Source organism: Bos mutus, chromosome 10, assembly GCF_027580195.1.
Source record: "Bos mutus isolate GX-2022 chromosome 10, NWIPB_WYAK_1.1, whole genome shotgun sequence".
Lineage (NCBI taxonomy): Eukaryota > Metazoa > Chordata > Mammalia > Artiodactyla > Bovidae > Bos > Bos mutus.
This window is the reverse complement of record NC_091626.1, coordinates 83,286,459-83,307,978: the sequence shown is the minus strand read 5'-3', so window position 1 is coordinate 83,307,978 and position 21,520 is coordinate 83,286,459. Positions and strand designations below refer to the sequence as shown.

Here is a 21,520-nt window from a genome sequence, read left to right as displayed (position 1 = left end):
ACGAATATAGGCTTTTAAAAACATTATTTTGATAAAATACTTTCCAAACACCTAACGGGAATTGAATGACAAACGATGACTAAGTCATTGTTTTTGAAACAGTCTGTACATGACTCAAATCAGGTATTTTTCCCTTGCATCATATGGCCAAAAAGTAGCTGTGTCTTCAAGCTGCCTGGTGCAATTCCTAGCACCATCTAGTGGCAAATTACCCAGAAGAAAAAGAAATGTAGTCTTATTTAGTAAATGAGATGTGTTTCTGCAAAGTCTGCAGTAACAAAACATAAATACCTCTATATTTCACAAGGCTATCCTGTTAGGGATGGCTTTCATGGAGTCTGGGTTTTGTTTTGCTGTTTTAGTTGCTAAGTCGTGTCCGACTCTTTGGCAACACCGTGGACTGCAGCCTGCCAGGCTCCTCTGTCCAAGGGATTTCCCAGGCAAGAGCACTGGAATGGGTTGCCGTTTCCTTCTTCCCAGGAAGAAGATCCCAGGGGATCTTCCCCACCCAGGGATCGCCACATCTTTACTGGGAAGCAGATCCTTTACCTCCGAGCCACCTGGGAAGCCCAGAGTCTGACACCAAAGAGCAAAGAACTCTCAGCGTGAACATCCGAGGACGGCACTGACGGCTGCGTGAACAGCACACAGCCGTCCCTCCACCGGACGGCACGGACGGCTGCATAAACAGTGCACAGCCGTCCCTCCTCTGGATGGCTCCTGCAGGACAACTTGTAGGACCTGCCGATTACATGGCCACCCCGCTCCTCACCTCCAGAAAAGAAAAAGAAAAAAGCAACCTTCTTACAAGGGCACCAGGGACTGAGGAAGACAGAAATGGTTGCTGCTCATATTACTGGAGGCAAGGCATTTTGAATCTCTATACTCAATCAGCACTCATTTGAAGATCTTATAAACCCAGAAACAAACATTAAATGAAGATCACATTATTCAACTTGCAAGTCTGTGTGTAATCTATCTTTTTAAAAAAATGCTCACCAGGGAGGCTCAAGAGGAGGGGATATATGTATACATATAGCTGATTCACTCTGATGTACAGCAGAAACTGACAACATTATAAAGCAATTACACGCCAATTTAAAAAATGCTCACTACTCTTTCCCAGCACCCAAAACAGTATCTGCTTCTTAACAAATGCATGTGAATGAATGAACCCCCAGAGCAATGGGAATGAAGTGAAAGGTTTTGAATATAAAAGTGACATGATCAAACTTACATTTAGGAATGAAGACTCTGGCTGTAGTGAGAGAAAGACTAGGAAGACACAGCCTGAAACTTCAAGATCTTTTGGTGGTTACGTGTCCCTATTTATTGCTGGACATATTTTGGGTTTCACAATAAATTATTTGTTAAGAGATAACAATCACTTATGTATCAAGCTAAAAATCTGAGACACTGATAATGCACTATACTAGCTCTTTTAAAATCTAGGCTTCTTCACCTTTCAGATACATATATAGTTTACAGAGCATTTACTATGTATCAGGCAATCTAGATGTTTTATTACTCATTTTATGCATATTTTATGCATATTTTGGGGCTTCCCAGGTAGTGTAGTGGCAAAGACTCTGCCTGCCAATCCAGGAGACGAAAGAGACTCAGGTTCGATCCCTGGGTCAGGAAGATCCCATGGAGTACGAAATAGCAACCACTCCAGTATTCTTGCCTGGAAAATTCCTTGGACAGAGGAGCCTGGTTGGCTACAGCTGATGGGGTCGCAAGGAGTCGGACATGACTGAGCAACTGAACACACGTGCGTATTTTAGCATAAGACTGTTAACCTAACATACAGAAGGTTGTTCAGAACCTAGAACGTTTGAAAAGTTAAAGAAGAAAACAAAGAAACACAATCTTCATTTGGCATGTTATTTTTAAGGAGACGCAAGAAACATGGGTTCAATCCCTGGGTTGAGAAGATCCCCTGGAGTGGGAAATGGCACTCTATTTCAGTATCCTTGCTGGAAAATTCTATGAGCAGAGGAGCCTGGAGGGCTATAGTCCACGGGGCTCAAAGAGTCGGACACGACTAAACAAGTAAGCACACGTACCCCCAATACACAAATCAACTCTTTAGAAATGCTAATAAAATTTCAACTACCAATAACATTTATGAAATATTTGTTGTTAGATTTTTAGTATTAGAAATATAACTTTAGTTGGAATTACTCCCAGATATGCTAACAAAGTGACTGCAAGAAAGAACTAATAATCTGTCCTTACGAAGAAGTCCTAAATAATTGTTTTTCTAATTTAGGGTACAGCTTTACAGTAGAATCCCCTGTTGAATAAATAATCATAACTGGCGGTTATCCAGCAATTGGCGATTCATATAGATTGTCTCACTGATGTTGTAACGACATTGTGGGATAGGTACCATTAACTTTGGCCGATGGGGACCTAGGCTCACAGAGTTCATGTGATTTACCCAAGGAATGTAAGTTGTCAACGGTCAGGTCAAGATTCAAACCTGAGTCTTCCAAGTCATCGTTGATAGCCAAGTACCTCACAACTATGAATGCACCACAATTAGAAATCAACTCAAATCCACCCTTTATAGTTACATGACAAAATTTATCCTTTTTTGCCATAATGACAAAAAATCTCTGAAATACAGATCAACCATGATGAATAAAGAAAATTCAAAAAGAATACATGCTCCACTTCATTAAACACCAGAATGACTAACAATGCTCAGTGGTCCATTTAAAGACTTTCTTCTATACTTGGGTGGAGCAGAATGGTCAAAAGGAAGGCAGCAGGAAAGGTAAAAAGAAAAACTAGAATCACTACTCACACAAGCAGTCCAAAGTTTCATCATGAAACAAAGATACTTCCTGAACCTGGAAGCACCAATCTCCAGACGACACTAGAAACACACACATGAACTGCGGAATTATTAGACTATTGCGAAACTCTGTACAGTTACCAACCGTGGGGAGGGAGCAGGGCAACAGGGTTGGAAACACATACGAAGATGACCTTAAGAGTCCACAATCCAGAAGAAAAACAGCAGCTGCGAACAAAATGCAAGAGAACCGCTCGGGACCGTGTTCCCTACCAAGGACTTCCAGGGCCACAGTTCAGAGAAGGAAGCTACTGCGCAGGATCTGGGCAGGTGGGAAAGAGAAAAGTATGAAGGTGGGGAAGGAGATAACGCGGGGCTTCAGGGGATGGGAGAGACACAGAACTGTAAGGGAGTAAAAACCAACCAGACTTGTAAGTAGGTGGAATATCGGGGTAACTGAAGAAAAAGACAGGAGAAAACAGAGCTAAGCCTGAAAGCAAGAAAAGAATTTGGACGTGAATAATTAACTAGAAAAAAAGGCACTGAAAGTTCTGAAATAGAAGAATAGCACAATAATGTTGAATTTTAATGAGGCTGCATATTATTTATAACAGGATATGTATGAAATGCATAAAATGGGAGAGAGAACTTGCAGAAAGTCCAGTTTAAAATAAAAAGAACCTTATTATCAACAATCCATGTATAAGGTAATACAAGTCAGGGCACTGAGAACAGAAAAGGTTAATCCAAGGGTCATGTTCAAAGAAAAATTACAGGATTTTTGTGAGAAATGAGAAATAAAAAAGTCAAAATAGAGAAGGATCAAGTATTATTTGCAAGTTTCTAGCTTAGGAAACTGATCAGGAGATTAGCAATAGATCAAAAGAAATAAGATAGCCGAAAACAGAAATCAATACTCTGAATAAAAGTTTGGTTTTTTTTGTTTTTTGTTTTTTTCCCATAAATATCACATGTATTTAAATATGAGATCAAAAAGTAACTCTTTCATTTTCCAATATTCCATGAAGTCTTCAAGATACTGAATGAATAGAATTTTTTCTGGTTCAAAGTACATAAAAATTAAATCATCAAAAGAGTTCTCAGTTCCACTTCCAAAGAAAGCCTGACAGGACACATTAAAATCATCTGAGGAGGCTTTTCTATTATCCTAAGTAGTTCTGGAGAAAATTTATCTTAAAAAGGTAATTAAACTGAAAGATCAGTGGTAAAATTTTTGAATAAAAATTGAGATTTTATTCTAATCATAATAAAAGTTTCCACCTACTCCATTTAGTCATCAAAACTGTGATTTTAAATACAGAAATACCTACAATGACACTTAGCAGTGATTCCATCTTCTCCCAAGAGCAGGATAAGGTCAGCTGACAAAAAGGAAGCCCAGTAACAGGAAGAAGCATCAAGTGCAAGCACAAGTAAAGCAGGACACTGAACTCCTTTCTCACCTTTGCAGAATCATCTTAAAGACCTGTCTACGGTCAAGTTGCTCCAAAAAACTGAGGTAAATAATAAGACAAAGTGCTAAATATGTTGAAAGAAAATCCATCCAAAGTTTGTTTTAAAATCTGGCCTTCATACTCTGTGTGTTTTTGGAATCAAGGTAATGCTAGCCTTATACAATGAGTTGGAAGAAATAATTCCATTGTTTCTGTTCTCTGAATTTGTGAAAGGCCAGCATTATCTGTGCCTTGAGTGCTTGGCAGAACTCACTTTAGAAACCACCAGGTGACTCCCTGATGGTCCAGTGGCTAAGGATCTGCCAGCCGGTGCTGGAGACGGGTCCACTCCTGGTCTGGGAAGATTCCCACGTGCCACGGAGCAACCTGGCCTGTGCACCCCACCACTAAGCCTCAGCACCAGAGCCTGCGCTTGGCAACAGGAGGCCAATGGCCTGAAGCCAGAGAGGAGCCCTGCCTGCTGCACCTGGAGAGCAGCCCGCCTGCTGCACCTGGAGAGAGCAGTGAAGACCCAGAGCAGCCACACATAAGTGAACAAACAAATATAAAAACTGTACCAAGTGTTTTCCCAGCACAAGGATTTTTACTCACTGACCAGTTTCTTCAAGGATTAAAGGACTACTCAGGCTTTCTATTCTTTTTTCAATCAATTTAGTGTTTTACACATTTCAAGATTCATGTGCATGTAAAAATTGGAGAAACACTACCTCAGACCACTAAATTCCTATCACTTCCCAAGTTATGTGCCATTTTTGTTCAATATTTCAGTTTTCTGGTTGTTAACCCTACAAATTAAGACATTTTGACCATGGTTTTACACAGTCAACATTGTTTAGATCTTTATTCACCAACAGTTTTTGCATCTCAGAATCTCTCCTGAGATCACTTTCCTTCTCCCTAAAATTGTATCTTTTAGCGAGGATGCATTGGTGGAAAACACACTCAGCTTTCTTAAGTCTGAAAATGTCTATTTTGCCCTTACTTCTGTAAAACAGCTTTGCTGGGAATCCAGTTCTAAATTGACAGTTATTTCTCTGGAAACTGTTTGGACACTCTTCTACACGGCTACGGTGCTCACGTGGTTGCTGCTGAAAAGTCATTTGTTCATCCATTCGTTGTTTCTCCAAAAGTAAGTCTTCCCTCCCCGGCAGTCTTTAGGGTGTTTCTCTGTTTCTGGTGTTCATCAGTTTCTCTCATGTATCTATGTAAGAATTCCTTTATAGTAATACTTGTCTGAGATTTTCTGTTTCCTAAATTTACAGATTCACATACTTAATCAATCCTAGAAAATGCTCAGCTATCATCTCTTTGGATATTTACCTCTCCCCACTCTATTTGCTCCTTCTGGGATTCTGATTAGATAAATTTACATGCTGACAAGACTAACCATGTAATTAGCAGGTTCAGTGCAAAATGAAAATGTGGGATGCCTGGTTCATAAATTATTTAGAATCCAGAAGGGTGAAAGTAGAGCATGAAATCAAACATGAGGCTCTTCTAGTGTAGGGGCCTCTGCACCTGCACAGGTCACACGCCCGTGAGGCCCTGACTTCAGATAAGCAAGGACAGTGACAGTAAAATCCTGAAGGCAGAAGGAAGCAGAAATCAGAAAACCAAGAAGCATCTCCCACCTAGGGACAGCCACACTCTCATCATTCTGATGCACGGATCAGAAATTTTTCTATATATGTACATGTAGATATTCAGTCACACAATTTTTATATTATGGAAATGGTATATCACACATTCTCTTCTATAGTCTTTTTTCAAATTTACTGTATTATGGAGAGCTTTCAAAAACTTTAGTAAATACAGATCACTTCAATCCTATTGTACAGATAATAGAACATACAGGTACATGGTCATTTAAGCAAATTCATAGTTAGGTTTCTGAAGAGTCTAGAGTTTTTCATTTTTAAAAGTGATGAGCACGGGCTATCAATGAAGTTGAGTGTGGACTGAATGAATCAATCAGTATAAACCACACTTCACAGAGTACTTGGCAAGTAACAAACTCTCCATAAATGTTAGTGGTTTTATAAAATATTATGTCTTGTGTAAAAACTGAATTCATCTACACTCCCAACAGCAGGGTAAGAGAGATTTTTTTTTCCTTGATCCTTACCAATTCTTTTAAATTTTGCCTTTTGTATTTCTTCTCTTTTTCAATTTAGTTTCTACTATAAAGTGAATCAGGCATATGTATACACACATCCCCTCTTCTTTGGAGTCCCTTCCCCTTTAGCTCACCACGGAGCACTGCGTAGGTTCCCTCAGCTACACGGTAGGTTCTCAGGAGTTGCCTGCTTTACACACAGTGCCAGCGGTATACACTTGCCAATCCCAACGCATCTCACCACGCCCTCTTTCCCCCTTTGGCGTCCATACGTTTTTTCTCTACATCTGAGTCTCTATTTCTTTTTGCAAATAAGGTCATCCATACCATGTATTTCTTCTAGGAATGCTCTGTTCACATTCCCTGAGAGTTCTGCTAACGGATTCCTTGTTGTTTTAAAATTTTAATGATTTCTGTGTTGGGGATGTCAATCCTTTGTCATAGGGGTATCAAGTGCTTTTTTTTTTCTCTTAAAAAAAAGAATTAACTTAAAGACTTACCTCCAGTTCCTAAGACCTTCAGGAGCTCAAAATTTTCAATCCCCACCTTCTCTGCATGTCCTGTTAAATTAGCTAAAAAAAGAAAGAGAAAAAATAAACAATTAAGGTGATGAGTAACAGGAGACAGTCCACGGGGCTTCTGATGTACCGCAGTGTTTCATTTCTTGGAACGTTAAATAAGCATTCACTTGATCACTATTTGTTAAACAGCACAGCTATGCTTCATGTGATTTTCTGTATCTCATATATTACAACTTTTTTTTAGAATTTTGTTACTATATATCATTTGTATCAAAGGTTAACCATAAAGTGCTATATGACTTTCTACTGACCAAATAAACTGAAAATGAACACAAATTCTAATATGTAGATAGATATACAAAAAGAAAACTGGACAGATTCAGAAGATGCATTCATTTATTCAACATTTACCATCTGTAAAAGCCCCTCCAAGGCTCCAGGCTGTGCTCCACGCCCACTTCTGCCCCAAGCGCACGAGCAGCCTATACCAGCGCCTGACCACGCTGGGCCCCAGCTCCCTTGCCCCTGATGTGCAAGCGCTGATCTCAGTGAAGCCTAAGACCTCTGCCAGTCCAAAATTCTAGAACTATGCCGAAAAACAAAAACTCTTCAAAAACACATTCTGGAATAAACAAAATGAGGATACCTTATAATGAGTATCTTCCAGTGTACCCCACTGAATTCTGGTCCCACTCTACAAGAAGTTAAGAAGTATGATGTTGGGGGAAGGTGGGGAGAAGTGCTCAGGCTGAATGAATTTGGAAATAGTCAGCTTAAAGTTTCACAAGTTTCTTTAATGCCAACCCTCACAGATACTACACCATGAAAATATGCATGTGGATCTTCAAGACTGAGACACTTACATCTGTCAAATTTATTGGACCACAAGTTGCTTTTTATGGTAATACCTATCCATACTGTGTGAACCAGCAGATTAGAAAGACATGATTAAGAAAGGCTTAGTTCAAATCCTAGTTCTACTGCTTAAAAGCTCTGTAATCTTAAACAAATTACTTAACTTTTCTGTGTTTCAGATCCCTCTAGTGTAAAATGGGGAATAATAAAAACTGCCTGCCCTCAAAGCATATTGGTGCCTGCAATTTACGTTCAAACATATTTTTAAAAAGATGGATTGATGGGAGAACACAGGTATGGACAGATACGTGATAAAGAAGGGCTTCCCAGTGGCTCAGTGACAGAGAATTCACCTGCAATGCAGGAGATGCAGGTTTGATTCCTGGGTAAGGAAGATCCCTGGTGGAGGGCATGGCAACCCACTCCACTGTTCTTGCCTGGGGAATCCCATGGACCGAGGAGCCTCGTGGGATACAGTCCATGGGGTTGCAAAGAACCAGATGTGACTGAGCACGCACACGTGTGATAAAGAAGGCAGAACAAAACGCTAACTGCGGGATCTAGATAGTGAGTAAAAGGGTGCTCAACGTACAATGCTGTCAAATTCTCTGCATTATATTTGAAAGTGTTCATAATAAAATGGCAAATGATAAAAGCAGGGCCTTGTGATGGTTCTGTGAGCTTAATTCACACAGTATTCGCTGTGTTCAACTAAGACTATTAGTGTCTGTAAACAAACGTATGCTTTGGACTACTGGACTTCCCTGTGGCTCAGCTGATAAAGAATTCGCCTGCAATGCAGGAGACCTGGGTTCAATCCCTGGGTTGGGAAGATCCCCTGGAGAAGGGAAAGGCTACCCACTCCAGTATTCTGGCCTGGAGAATTCCATGGACTACAGTCCATGGGGTCACAAAGAGTTGGACATGACTGAACAACTTTCACTTTGGGGACTATAATTTTTTTTTTTAATTAGACTAAGAACTTTTAACTAGAATTAAAAGTTTCAGAAGGAAAAGCAATTTCAGCATCTTTCCAAAGGTTAACAAAATGCATTAACTTAAAAAAAAAATTTTAAATTGTGGTCACAATTAACCACAGAACAAAGTTTACCATCTTAACCATTTTTAAGCATACAACACAGTACTACTGTGTTACCTCTAGGTACACGGTTGACAACAGAGCTCTAGAATTTTTCCCCTGTGCAAAACAAATTTCATTGAACAATGACTCTTCTCCCTCTCTTCCAAACTTCCAGAAACCGCCATCCCATTTTCGGTTCCTAAGAGTTTGACTATTAACGCATACTTTCATAGTGAGAACAAATCAGTGTACATGGTCCATGCCTCAAGTTCGCACTGGCTTCAGTATAAATCTAAAATGAATACCCAAAATACAGGTAGTATCTTAAAATCAATACAAAAAAATAGCATACCCTCCTGTAGTATGTCACACAGACTGTAGAAAAAGCAAGCTCACAGGAAACCATCACTTCTGAAATAATGAGTTGGCTCTAAATGAACAATAAAAGTTCTGTTATTTATTGCTGTAACTGAATGTTGCTGCTGCTGCTAAGTCACTTCAATCGTGACCGACTCTGTGCGACCCCATAGACGGCAGCCCACCAGGATCCCCAGTCCCTGGGATTCTCCAGGCAAGAACACTGGAGTGGGTTGCCATTTCCTTCTCCAATGCATGAAAGTGAAAAGTGAAAGTGAAGTCGCTCAGTCATGTCTGACTCTTCTCGACCCCATGGACTGCAGCCCACCAGGCTCCTCCGTCCATGGGATTTTCCAAGCAAGAGTGCTGGTGTGGGGTGCCATTGCCTTCTTGTTAAGTTCTGTTATTTTACTAAAAAAATTTTGAAGTTGAAGACATTATTAAAGAGTCACATGTTAAAAGTTACTACTCCTGATTCTATTAGGCATCATCTTTTATTTACAAGGAGAAGTGTAATGGCCCAGCTTTCCAAAAGCACTGTCCATATGTTAGGTGAAGCACATCAACTAAAACCCCCAACGTGCCCAGGCACCAAAGTAACCATCTGCATGAGTTGTTTTACAACAGGAGGTCCTGGTAAAGAACACGGAACTAATAAGCCACCTCCAACTGGAAGCGTTAGGGAAAGGTCAAAAGGAGACACCACGTGTCCGACCACCTCCCAGAATCCTTCTCCCTGGCCTCCATCTTGGCTGAACAAGGCGTGCACCACCAGGAAGGACTCTGAGTCAGAATGACTGGCTAAAGACCGCCCGGAAACTAACCCCATCACCATAAAACCTGCAAGCCATGTGGCAGAGCGGTCCTCCTGGGTCCCCTCACCCTGCTGCTCTTTGCCTGGGCGCCCCTTTCCCAGTAAAATTTCTTGCACGGTCAGCACATGTGTCTCCTCAGACAATTCATTTTCAAGTGTTAGACAAGAGCCTAGTTTCGGGCCCTGGAAGGGGTCCCCGTTCCTGCAAAACATATACTATTTCTCCCATATCTATATTTGCAGCTGGACTAAGGGCGATAAGGAACTATCTTCTGATACACAGTCACTTCAGCCTTTTTTTCACTAACCACAGAATTTTTCTCATAGGAAAACAGAAGAGGTCATAGATTAATTACACTTGGTTCTACAAAGCATACCATCCAGGAAACCCTGATCTCTCACAGAGATGGTTCAGATAAGCTGTGAAGGCCTGTTTTCACGCGTAATCTACTGTCTCTATTCTTTGGTTCCTGACACTTTGCCTGCAAAGAGGGCTCAAGGCTTCGCCAATCTCCAATCCTGGGGGAAAAGGAACTGACAGAGCTCAAGATGAACGAACAGCACAGATGCCTCTGTACCTGGGGAGGAGTGGTCACTGTGGTAAAGCTTCCCCACGAGGCGGAGGTCAGCTCTGCTTGCTTCAAGGTGTGTTCTCTTCAGAATCTCCTCTCTTGGCCTTAGTTTGCTGACAAGTTTACTCTTTATGTGCCTGGTGAGCTAAGGTAGAACTTGGGAGAGGATCTTCCCTCCCTCACACTTCAAGCCCCAGGACCTAGAAAAACCCAACAATGCTGGGCTTGAAAAGCATTTAGCCCTAGGCTTATAATAACACTTTATCCACCTTAAGCTTCTCTGGGAATTTATCTTTCCTGGCCTTTCCTTAATTATGAATGCTCAGATTCCAGTGAACAAGCTTAGAGGTAGTACCTGCTTTAGAGAAGAGTCCCCGTGGCCCAGGGGAGCTCACCCAGGTCAAGGATTCACTGTAACGACCGGAGATGAAGCTCATCAAAACGCTTTACTCTGTCCTGTCTTAACCTCCACGGGGGGCCAAGCAGATGCAACTGCCACAGGGTTTTTACCCAGCGTTCACAGCAACACTAGGGCTCATTCTTGGTGTACGTTCATTCTGTGGCTTTGGACAAAGGCATCCACCGTGTAGTGTGTATATCATTCAGAGCAGTCACTGCCCCAAACATCCTCCGTGCAGGTTTCTGTGTAGACACCAGACTTCAACTCCTGTGGGTAAACATATCAAGGAGCACAACTGCTGGGTCATGCTGTAAGCCTACCTTCAAGTTTTCTTTTTTTTTAAATCTGAATTTGTTACAACTTTTAAAGCAGAATGTGACTTGAGCATCACATTTCCTTTCACAATACTTGCTCTGAGTTACTTTTTCAAGGGCTTTACAACATGCCTGGACACGCTTATCATTCTGCTACTCTAAACACTGTTCTTTGAAAAACAAGCCCTAAGTACAGACAACACTGGTGGTTGAGATGGTAAAGAATCTGCCTGCAGTGCCGGAGACCTGGATTCAATCCCTGGGTCGGGAAGATCCCCTGGAGAAGAGAATGGCAACCCAGCCCAATATTCTTGCCTGGAGAATCCCATGGGCAGAGGAGCCTGGCAGACTACACCCCACGGGGTCACAAAGAGTCAGACACGACTGAGTGACTAACACTTTCACTTTGATGTATGGACAGGGACTCCCATGAAGGTGGTTCAGTTTAACACACTTCATTTCCAGAGGCCTGGCACATGCAGTCAGTAACTACAGGGGATGAAGGGTTTAAAGAGTAGATCGCAGAAGATGAAAAGCTGCTTTAATGAGTGTTTCTTTTGAACACCAAGGTATACACTTCAGAACACTTTAGTGCCAAAAGACTTGTTTTACTAAAGAATCTGTTTATAGCTAAACACTTCAGACCATGAAGCTAACATAGGTGGCATATGCCTTATAACAAACGTAGGTACTTCCGTCTGTTAAAATGAGCCAACGTGAAACTAGAAAAGAACAAGCAGCTCCATCAGCAATGCCACGGTCACCCAAGAAACACCACCCTCAGCAGGAGACGACACGCCCACGGGGAAGAAGTATATTTCGTATTAAAAGTAATTACCAAACCGTTTTCCGAAGCTGCTGTATCAGCCCTGCATGTACACCAACAGCAAATGAGAGTTCTTGTTGCTTTACATCTTCACCAACATTTGGTGTTCCTGGTGTTCTAAATTTGGTCATTGTGATTGTGCAATGGCTATCTCACTGTTGTTTTAATTGGCATTTCCTTGATGACACATGATGACATATAACTTTTCATATGCTTATTTGCCATGGGTGTATTCTTATCAGTGAGATGTCTGTCAACGTTACTGGCCCATTGTTAAAAATCAGGTTGTTTATTTTCTTACTGTTGAGTTGTGAGAGGTTTCTGTATATTTCAGATAAGTAACTTATCAGATAGTATCTTTTCTATATATTTTCCTCCAGTATGTGACTTGTCTTCTCAATCTCTTGACACTGTCTTTTGCAGAGCAGAATTTTTGAATTTTAAAAATTTTAATAAAGTCCAGCTTGTCAATTCTTGCTCTCACAGATCATGCCTTTGGAGTTGCACCTTAAAAGCCATTACCACACCCAAGGCCATCTAGGCTGTCTCTCTGTTATTTTCTAGGACTAAAAAGTTTTATGTTTTACATTTAGGTCTATAATACACTTTGAGTTAATTTTTGTGAAGGATGTAAGGTATCTCACCAGATTCAATTTTTACATCTGGATGTCCAGCTGTTCCAGCATCATCTGTTGCCAGGACTATCACTGCCCCACCGTACTGTCTTTACTCCACTGTCAAAGATCACTTGCCTGTATCTATAGAGGTCTATTTCTGGGCTCTCCAGCCTGTTCCATTGCTGCATCTGCTTATTCCATCCTCAATAACACACTGTCTTGCTTACTGTAAGCTTGACAGTAAGTCTTAAAGCAGTGTGCCTGTCAGTCTCTTGACTGTCCTTCTCTTTTAATGTTGTGTTGGCTATTCCGGGTCTTTTGCCTAACCATGGAAACTTTAGAATCAGTTTGTTGATCTACACAAAATAATGTATACTTGGATTTTGATAGCAACTGCACTGAATCTGAATGGAGAAGGCAATAGCACCCCACCCCAGTACTCTGGAGAAGGCAATGGCACCCCACTCCAGTACTCTTGCCTGGAAAATCCCATGGAGGGAGGAGCCTGGTAGGCTGCAGTCCATGAGGTCATGAAGAGTCAGACACGACTGAGCGACTTCACTTTCACTTTTCACTTTCATGCACTAGAGAAGGAAATGGCAACCCACTCCAGTGTTCTTGCCTGGCGAATCCCAGGGACGGCAGAGCCTGGTGGGCTGCCATCTATGGGGTTGCACAGAGTCGGACATGACTGAAGTGACTTAGCAGCTTAGCAGCCAGTACTCTTGCCTGGAAAATCCCATGGAGGGAGGAGCCTGGTAGGCTGCAGTCCATGGGGTCGTGAAGAGTCAGACACGACTGAGCGACTTCACTTTCACTTTTCACTTTCATGCACTAGAGAAGGAAATGGCAACCCACTCCAGTGTTCTTGCCTGGCGAATCCCAGGGACGGCAGAGCCTGGTGGGCTGCCATCTATGGGGTCGCACAGAGTCGGACATGACTGAAGTGACTTAGCAGCTTAGCAGCAGCACTGAATCTGTAGACCAAGTTGGGAAGAACTGATATCTCAACAATATTGAGTCTTACTATCCATGAACATAGACTATCTCTCCATTTATTTAGTTCTTCTTTGGTATCCTTCAACAGAGTTTTGTAGTTTTCCTCACATAGATCTCATACATGTTTTGTTAGATTTATACCTAAGTGTTTCATTTTGGGGTGTGTGTGTGCAAATTTAAATGGTATTGTTTTAAATTTCAAATCCGACATGTTTATTGCTGGTAGGAAGCAGATGACTGTTGTATATTAATCCTGCGTCCTAAAACTGTAATAAAACTGCAACTGCTTATTAGTTTCGAGAGGGTTTTTGTTGTTGCTGTTAACAGTGATTTTTTTCAAATTTTCCACATTCTCAACATGCTTTTAATTTGCATTTTCTTCATGACACGTTGACTATCTTTTCACGGATATGCTGGTCATTTACATTTTTTGTGTTTGTGTCCAAATCTTTTGCCCGGTTCTGTAGCACTGTTTGTCTAACTGTTGAGTTGTAAGAGCTCTTTACATATTTTAAGTAAAAGTGCTTTGCCAGACACACATTTTCCAAAGGAGTTCTCCATTCTATAGTTTGGCTTTTTATTTAACTGTGTCTTTTTAAGAGTGAATTTTAAAAATTTTGATGAAGTCGTAAATTTTTTCTTTTATAGTCTATGCTTTCTGGATTCTAAAACATCTCTGCCTACTCAATGTCACAAAAATGTTCTTTAAAATGTTCTTCTGGAAATTTAACAGTTTTAGCTCTTACATTTAAGTCTATGATCCAATTTGAGTTAACTTTTTTGTCTAATGTGAGGTAAAGTTCAAGATTCGTTTTTTCTCATACAGATATCTAGTTGTTCTGGTACCATTTAAAAAAAAACAAACTTTTTTTTTTACTGTTGATTTATGTTGGTTCACTTGTCAAAAATCAATTTGCCCTTTAAGTGTGGATTTATCTCAGGACTCTGTTCTGTCCTGATGCTCTATGTGCAGTCTTGTGCTAGTAGCTCGCTGCCTCAGTCACCATAAGACTTGAACCAGGCAATACAAATCCTCCAATCTAGACAATGTTCAAGATTGTCCTGTATTTTCTTATAAATTTTAGAATTAGGTTTTCAATTTCTACCCCAAAAAGCCTGCTAGGATTTTAACTAAAGTGTTTAATCTATAACACTTATTTTCATCTAAACTACTGGGTAACAGTTTAACCCACTAACAATCTAATACACGTGTTGGTGTGGTTGGCTTTGGGTCCATCACACCAACAATCTAATACACGTATTGGTGTGGCTGGGTTTGGGTCTATCACACTAACAATCTAATACACGTGTTGGTGTGGCTGGGTTTGGGTCTATCACACTAACAATCTAATACACGTGTTGGTGTGGCTGGGTTTGGGTCTATCACACTAACAATCTAATACACGTATTGGTGTGGCTGGGTTTGGGTCTAACCCACTAACAATCTAATACACGTATTGGTGTGGTTGGGTTTGGGTCCATCACTTTATTATTAATTTTTAACTTGCCACTTCTGGTGTATGGTTCCATTTTTCTATTTTCCTGACTTTTGAAAAAAATTATTTGAATGTTTTTTAGAATTTCAGTGTTCACACTCACATTTTAGCTTTACTTCTCTGCATTATTTGTGTAGTTATTGCTCTAAGGAGTACAATATATATCTCTAACTCTTCACATTTCTCTGACAATTGAAAACAGTGCCATTTCACATGAAATACAAAAACTTTTCAACATCCTTCCTGGTATAGCCATTACATATTATATGGGATTTATAATATCTTCCATGTATGTTATAAACTTCACAATGCTATGAGTTTTGCTTATGTAATTTATAAAGAAATAAAGAATAACAAGAGAAAAACAAGAAATAAAGAATAACTTCTGTACTTCTCCAGATACTTATAGTTTCTGATGATGTTTCTTTTTCAAGGATTCAAAATTCTATCTGGTACCACGTTTCTTCAGCCTTGAAGAACATCCTTTGACATTTCTTATAGGGCCAGTGATGAATTTTCTGAGTTTTACTTTATCTGAAGAGACATTCTTTTACCTTGATTTAAATTTTTATTGAGACATAATTAACATATCATAAATTCATCCTTTTAAAGAATATAATTCAGTGGTTTTTAGTGTGTTCACAAGGTTGTGCCATCATCACCACCAGAATCATCTTCATTCTTGATGGATATTTTCCTTTGTTAGGGAATACTGCATTGCAGGCTTTTTTCCCTTTGCTTCCAGCACTTCAAACATGTCCTTCTGCTCTTCTGGTTTATAAAGTAAAAGTCAGTCTTTACATGGATTATTGCTTCTCTGTCTGAAACAATGTGACTTTTCTCTTACTGCTTTCAACACTGCTTTTTATCTTTGGCTTTCAACAGTTTTGCCATGATGTGTCCTTTTTTATGTTATTTTAATTTTTATTGGAATATAGTTGATTTGCAATGCTGTGCTACTTCCTGCTGTACCCAAAAGTGAATCAGATACACAAATACATACATCTACTCTTTTCTACCTCCTGAGAAATCTGTATGCAGGTCAAGAAACAACAGTTAGAAGTGGACATGGAACAACGGACTGGTTCCAAATTGCGAAAGGAGTACATCAAGGCTGTATATTGTCACCCTGCTTATGTAACTTATATGCAGAGTACATCATGAGAAACTTCCAGCTGGGCTGGAAGAAGCACAAGCCGGAATCAAGACTGCTGGGAGAAATATCAATAACCTCAGATATACAGATGACGCCACCCTTATGACAGAAAGCAAAGAAGAACTAAAGAGCCTCCTGATGAAAGTGAAAGAAGAGAGTGAAAAAGTTGGCTTAAATCGCAACATAAAAACTAACATCATGGCATCCGGTCCCATCACTTCTTGGCAAACAGATGGGGAAACAATGGAAACAGTGAGAGACTTTATTTTTTTGTGCTCCAAAATCACTGCAGATGGTGACCGCAGCCATGAAATTAAAAGATGCTTGCTCCTTGGAAGAAAAGCTAGGACCAACCTAGACAGCATATTCAAAAGCAGAAACATTACTTTGCCAATAAAGGTCCATCTAGTCAAAGCTATGGTTTTTCCAGTAGTCATGTATGGATGTGAGAGCCCGACTGTAAAGAAAGCTGAGAGCCGAAGAACTGATGCTTTTGAACTGTGGTGTTGGAGAAGACTCATGAGAGTCCCTTGGACTGCAAGAAGATCAAACCAGTCCATGCTACAGGAAATTAGTCCTGAATATTCATTAGAAGGACTGACGCTGAAGCTCCAATACTTTGTCCACCTGATGGGAAGAACTGACTCACTGGAAAAGACCCTGATGCTGGGAGAGATTGAAGGTGGGAGAAGAAGGGGATGACAGAGGATGAGATGGTTGGATGGCATCACCGACGCGATGGACATGAGATTGACCAAGGTCCGGGAGTTGGTGATGGACAGGGAAGCCTGGCGTCCTGCAGTCTATGGGGTCACAAAGAGTCGGACATGACTGAGCAACTGAACTGAACTCAACTCTTTTCTAAGATTCTTTTCCCATAATGGTCATTATGGAGTACTGAATAGAGTTCCCTGTGCTATACAACAGGTCCTTATTAGTTATCTATTTTATATATAGTAGTCTGTGTATGTCAATCCCAATCTCCCAATTTATCCCTCCCCCTCTTGCCCCTAGTAACCATAAGATTTTTTTCTACACCTGTAACTGTTTCTCTTTTATAAGTAACTTTATTTGTACCATTTTCTTAGATTTCACATACAAGTGATATCATATAATATTTGTACTTCTCTGCCTAAAAAAATCTCTAGATCCATCATGTTGCTGCAAGTGGCATTATTTCATTCTTTTTTATGACTGCGTAATACTCCATTATAAATATGCACGAAATCTTCTTTCTCCACTTTGCTGCTGATAGACATTTAGGCTGCTTGCAGACATGCTATGGCCTTCTTTGGGCTCATCTGGCCTGGAATCTACCAAGTATCTTAGATCTCTGAGTTCCTGTTTTTCATCCAATTTGAGAAGTTTCTGCCTTAATTTTTTCAAATGTTTTTTTATCCCATTCCTCTCTCCTCACTTTCTTAATATTCCAACTGCACATATGTTTGATTGTTTGATACTAAGAGGTCCCTGAGACTCTATTCATTTTTTTCTAACGCTTTCTCTGTTCTTCACATTAGTTCCCATTGTTCTATCTTCAAGTCCACTTTCATTTCCTTCCAATATCTCTATTCAACTGTTAAATCCATCCAACAGATTTTTACATTTCAAACATTTCATTTCTAGAAATTCCATGTGGTTCTTTTTCATTGTTTCTATTTATCAGATAAGATTTTTTATTTTTTCACTCACAGAGAACATGTTGCTTTATTTCATTGAGGATATTTTAAGAGCTGCTTTAAAATTCTTGTCTGCTACTGCCAATATCTCGTGCATCTCAGGCTGGGATTCAGTTGTTTTTATTTCCTCTTGGGATATGTTCCATTTCCTTGATCCCTCCTATGTAGGATAATTTTTTATTATACTCTCAACATTAACCTTAAATGCTAACTTGTGAAAACTCTAAGCTTGTTATTTTTCCCCAGCAAGAGTTTCTTTTGTTTTAGCCGGCAAATATCTTGGTTTTGCCTGGCCTGACTTGAATTACAAATCGGTTTCTTAGAAGGCAGCTCCAGGCCACTGCAGATCTATTTTTTAAGTCAAGCTGTTCTGAGACTGTTGTATTCATGCTTGGTTCAGAAGTAAATGCACAAATTTTTGTACACAAAATTTGAGGACTCTCCCTCCTCTGAGGATCCTCTCTTTTAGGGATTCCTCCACTATCTTCAGTGGCCAAGGTTTCTCTGACTTTAGCTCCCCAGTTTCTCTGACCAGAGAGACCATTGTTTCTTCATCAGAGTCCAAAGAATATGACCTATGCTCAGCCTGAAGCTAAACGTAGTGAAAAGGCGCTGCTGCCCTCCCCGCCCCTCCCACTGTGTGCCTGACGGCCTGCTTCTGTCCACTCTCAAGTGCCTTAAACACTGCTTCTTCTAGTAAGTCCAGTGTTCACAGTTACTTTCTGCAAAGTAATTCTCTAGAAGGTGGTCTCTGACATTACAAGAAGTAATGGTCTTCCTAAGTCAACACTCAAATAAAATAGCAGTTTCTGCTTTTCACTTCAACTACTACCCTTGGAAATTAACTTCAAAGAGCAAATAAAATCTTAAAGGTGATACAATATAGGCCCATCTCAGGGATCATGAACTTAATATCCATATGATTCTTTCTTTTACATCGTATCTGTTAGACACGGTAAGTGAGCACACGTATGAAAGCAAATCTACAGGAGGCTCTTAACACGTTTAGGCTTTGGGGAATACTGTTAATTAAAAAGATTTTTTTCACTGTGTTAATGACAAAACAGATAAAAGCAAACAAAAATATGATGCTATACAGAACCCAAGCAATGAGAAACAGATATTCAAGCACGTGAGTCTAAGAGTGTAAATGGTTCTCGTTTCTCTGGTATTATTTTTCATTGTAATCAGAAGTCTTTGAACATGAAAGTCTAAAAATAAACTACATTTCTCTTAATTGTTAACCTAAGAGCAAGAGCTCAACCTTCCCAGCAATGCTACTAACATTCATTAGAACAAGATTTAAATATTGACACATTTTACTTCATCCTAGAGGCACAATAAACAGCAGCCCCTTAAAGGAACCTGTATTTCTGAGTCATCTACCTGCCTCGGCAAAGTCCAAAGTGACACGTCAGGTGACCTGCAGCCGCCTGGATGTCTGGGACCAGAGCCCCAGAAACAGACCCGTGCCTGAGAGAGACAGAATGTCCGGTTGCCTTTCCTCATGTACGAAAGGAGATGGTGGCTGCGGAAGCTCCTTTACCTGTGCCAGGCAAGCTTCTGCCCGACTCTCCGTCTAGCTCTTCCCGAAGATAAAAAGAAGCTACTCATTATTCAAGAGTCCAAAACTCTGACTGGGGACAGTCAGCAGCAAGCGGAGTCTCTGTGTTAAGAACAGTCTCCACCCAAGGCCTGTTCTTTTTCTTTTGCCTCAAACTTCTGGCCTGGCCTGATCTCTTGAGAAGGCCATTCTCTTGCATGCCTCCTTCCACTGTATACAATGGTTACTAAGTGGATGTGGAGGTTCCCTTGGGAGCTGGTGTTCACTCACTGTGTGCTCTTTCTAAACCTGCGGGCTCACAGCTCAGTGTGCTGGTCCCAAGGTTATGACTAGACGGGTGTGGGAGGGAGGCAGGAGTTCTCACTCTGGTAAACTACATGCACCGACGCCGCTTTTAAGAAGAGCTCTGCACTGGCCCGTCGGAAACTCGCTCAGCTTTTACAGACAATGTGGTACTGGGCCCCACCAGCTACGTTCCTTGCAGACAGTTCCCTCCTGACTCTTGAGGGGTAAGAGTAATGTGACTGAGCAGACTTTGGGCATTTCCGGATTTCCAGCTATAACAGCTTAATTGCACCAACATCTCATCCTCAGCTCCTAAATCCTATATAAAAGAATTAACTTCCCACAGAAACAATGCCTATGGAAACTCTTCACAAATACATAAAATAACAAACAATATCAACAAACTTTAAAAATGTAGTCTAGAGCTACTTAGTTGGTACACAGTATGATCATATCATTGCTTATTCAGCTCAGTTCAGTCTCTCAGTTGTGTCTGACTCTTTGCGACCCCATGAACCCCAGCACGCTAGGCCTCCTCTCCATCACCAACTCCTGGAGCCTGCTCAAACTCATGTCCATCGAGTCAGTGATGCCATCCAAACATCTCATCCTCATCTTATCTGTCGTACCCTTCTCCTCCTGCCTTCAATCTTTCCCAGCATCAGGGTCTTTTCCAATGAGTCAGTTCTTCCCATCAGGTGGCCAAAGTATTGGGGTTTCAGCTTCAGCATCAGTCCTTCCAATGAATACTCAGGACTGGTTTCCTTTAGGATGGACTGGTTTGATCTCCTTGCAGTCCATTTTGATGCCCACATCATATGAGTTATTAAATATTAACAAACATCAACTAAAACAATAAACATTTCTGAACTTTTCAAGGTCTACTTTAGGCCTATCTCTATTATTAACCAGTTTAGGTAGCTCATCAAAAGAATTTGAAGATTTTTTACATTAATACAATATTAATCATTTAGAAAGGACAGGTGTGAATAATTTTAATGTTTCACAAAGCAATTTTAACTAATTTTTTTTCTTATTAAAATATCCGGAACTCTCCCACTGAAAATCCCTTCCTGGGACTTCCTTGGTTGCCCAGGGGTTAAGAATCTGCCTTATAAATGCAGGGGACACAGTCTCAGTCCCAGTGGGGGACTAAGAGCCCACCTGCCTTATGCCACAACTAAGGAATCTGCACCACAATGAAAGGTCCTGCATGACTCAGAGAAGAGAAAATCCTTCCCTTCTTGATTAGTGTTATTCTCCTATAATGTATTCTCCTATAACTTATTCTTATTGGTTAGGAAATCACTTTTAATCCTATTAACTAAACCCTTTACAAGAAGTGAATGGATTTTTCAAAAATATATTTGCTGCAACTCTAATAAATTTCAATTAATACAAAAACTCTCTTTAGAAAAGTCTGATGAACACTTCTTAAAGGAAAAATCTTATATTATACAATGACTATAAAATACTTGATTCTTTACACTGTAAGTGGATTCCTCCAGCTTCTCCTATAATATTAATGCAGATACGTGCATTGTGGGAAGATATGACTGACGTGACTTTTAAAATAATAAATTTAGA

The 21,520-nt window shown here is 40.4% G+C and overlaps 1 protein-coding gene and 1 long non-coding RNA gene across 4 annotated transcripts in view; one reads left to right on the top strand and one right to left on the bottom strand.

Moving 5' to 3' along the window:
- RPS6KA5 (ribosomal protein S6 kinase A5) overlaps positions 1–21,520 on the bottom strand; it is a 200,529-nt gene that overhangs the window by 127,887 nt on the left and 51,122 nt on the right. For all 3 annotated transcript variants that reach the window (XM_070378344.1, XM_070378342.1, XM_070378343.1), the window contains exon 2: positions 6,898–6,969. In XM_070378344.1, coding sequence (XP_070234445.1) covers positions 6,898–6,969 — 72 coding nt within the window. The remainder of the gene's footprint in view (positions 1–6,897; positions 6,970–21,520) is intronic.
- Positions 3,023–5,421, top strand: LOC138989553 (uncharacterized). The gene is made up of 3 exons (XR_011465834.1): positions 3,023–3,136; positions 4,178–4,325; positions 5,277–5,421. It is a non-coding gene; the product is annotated as an uncharacterized lncRNA (long non-coding RNA).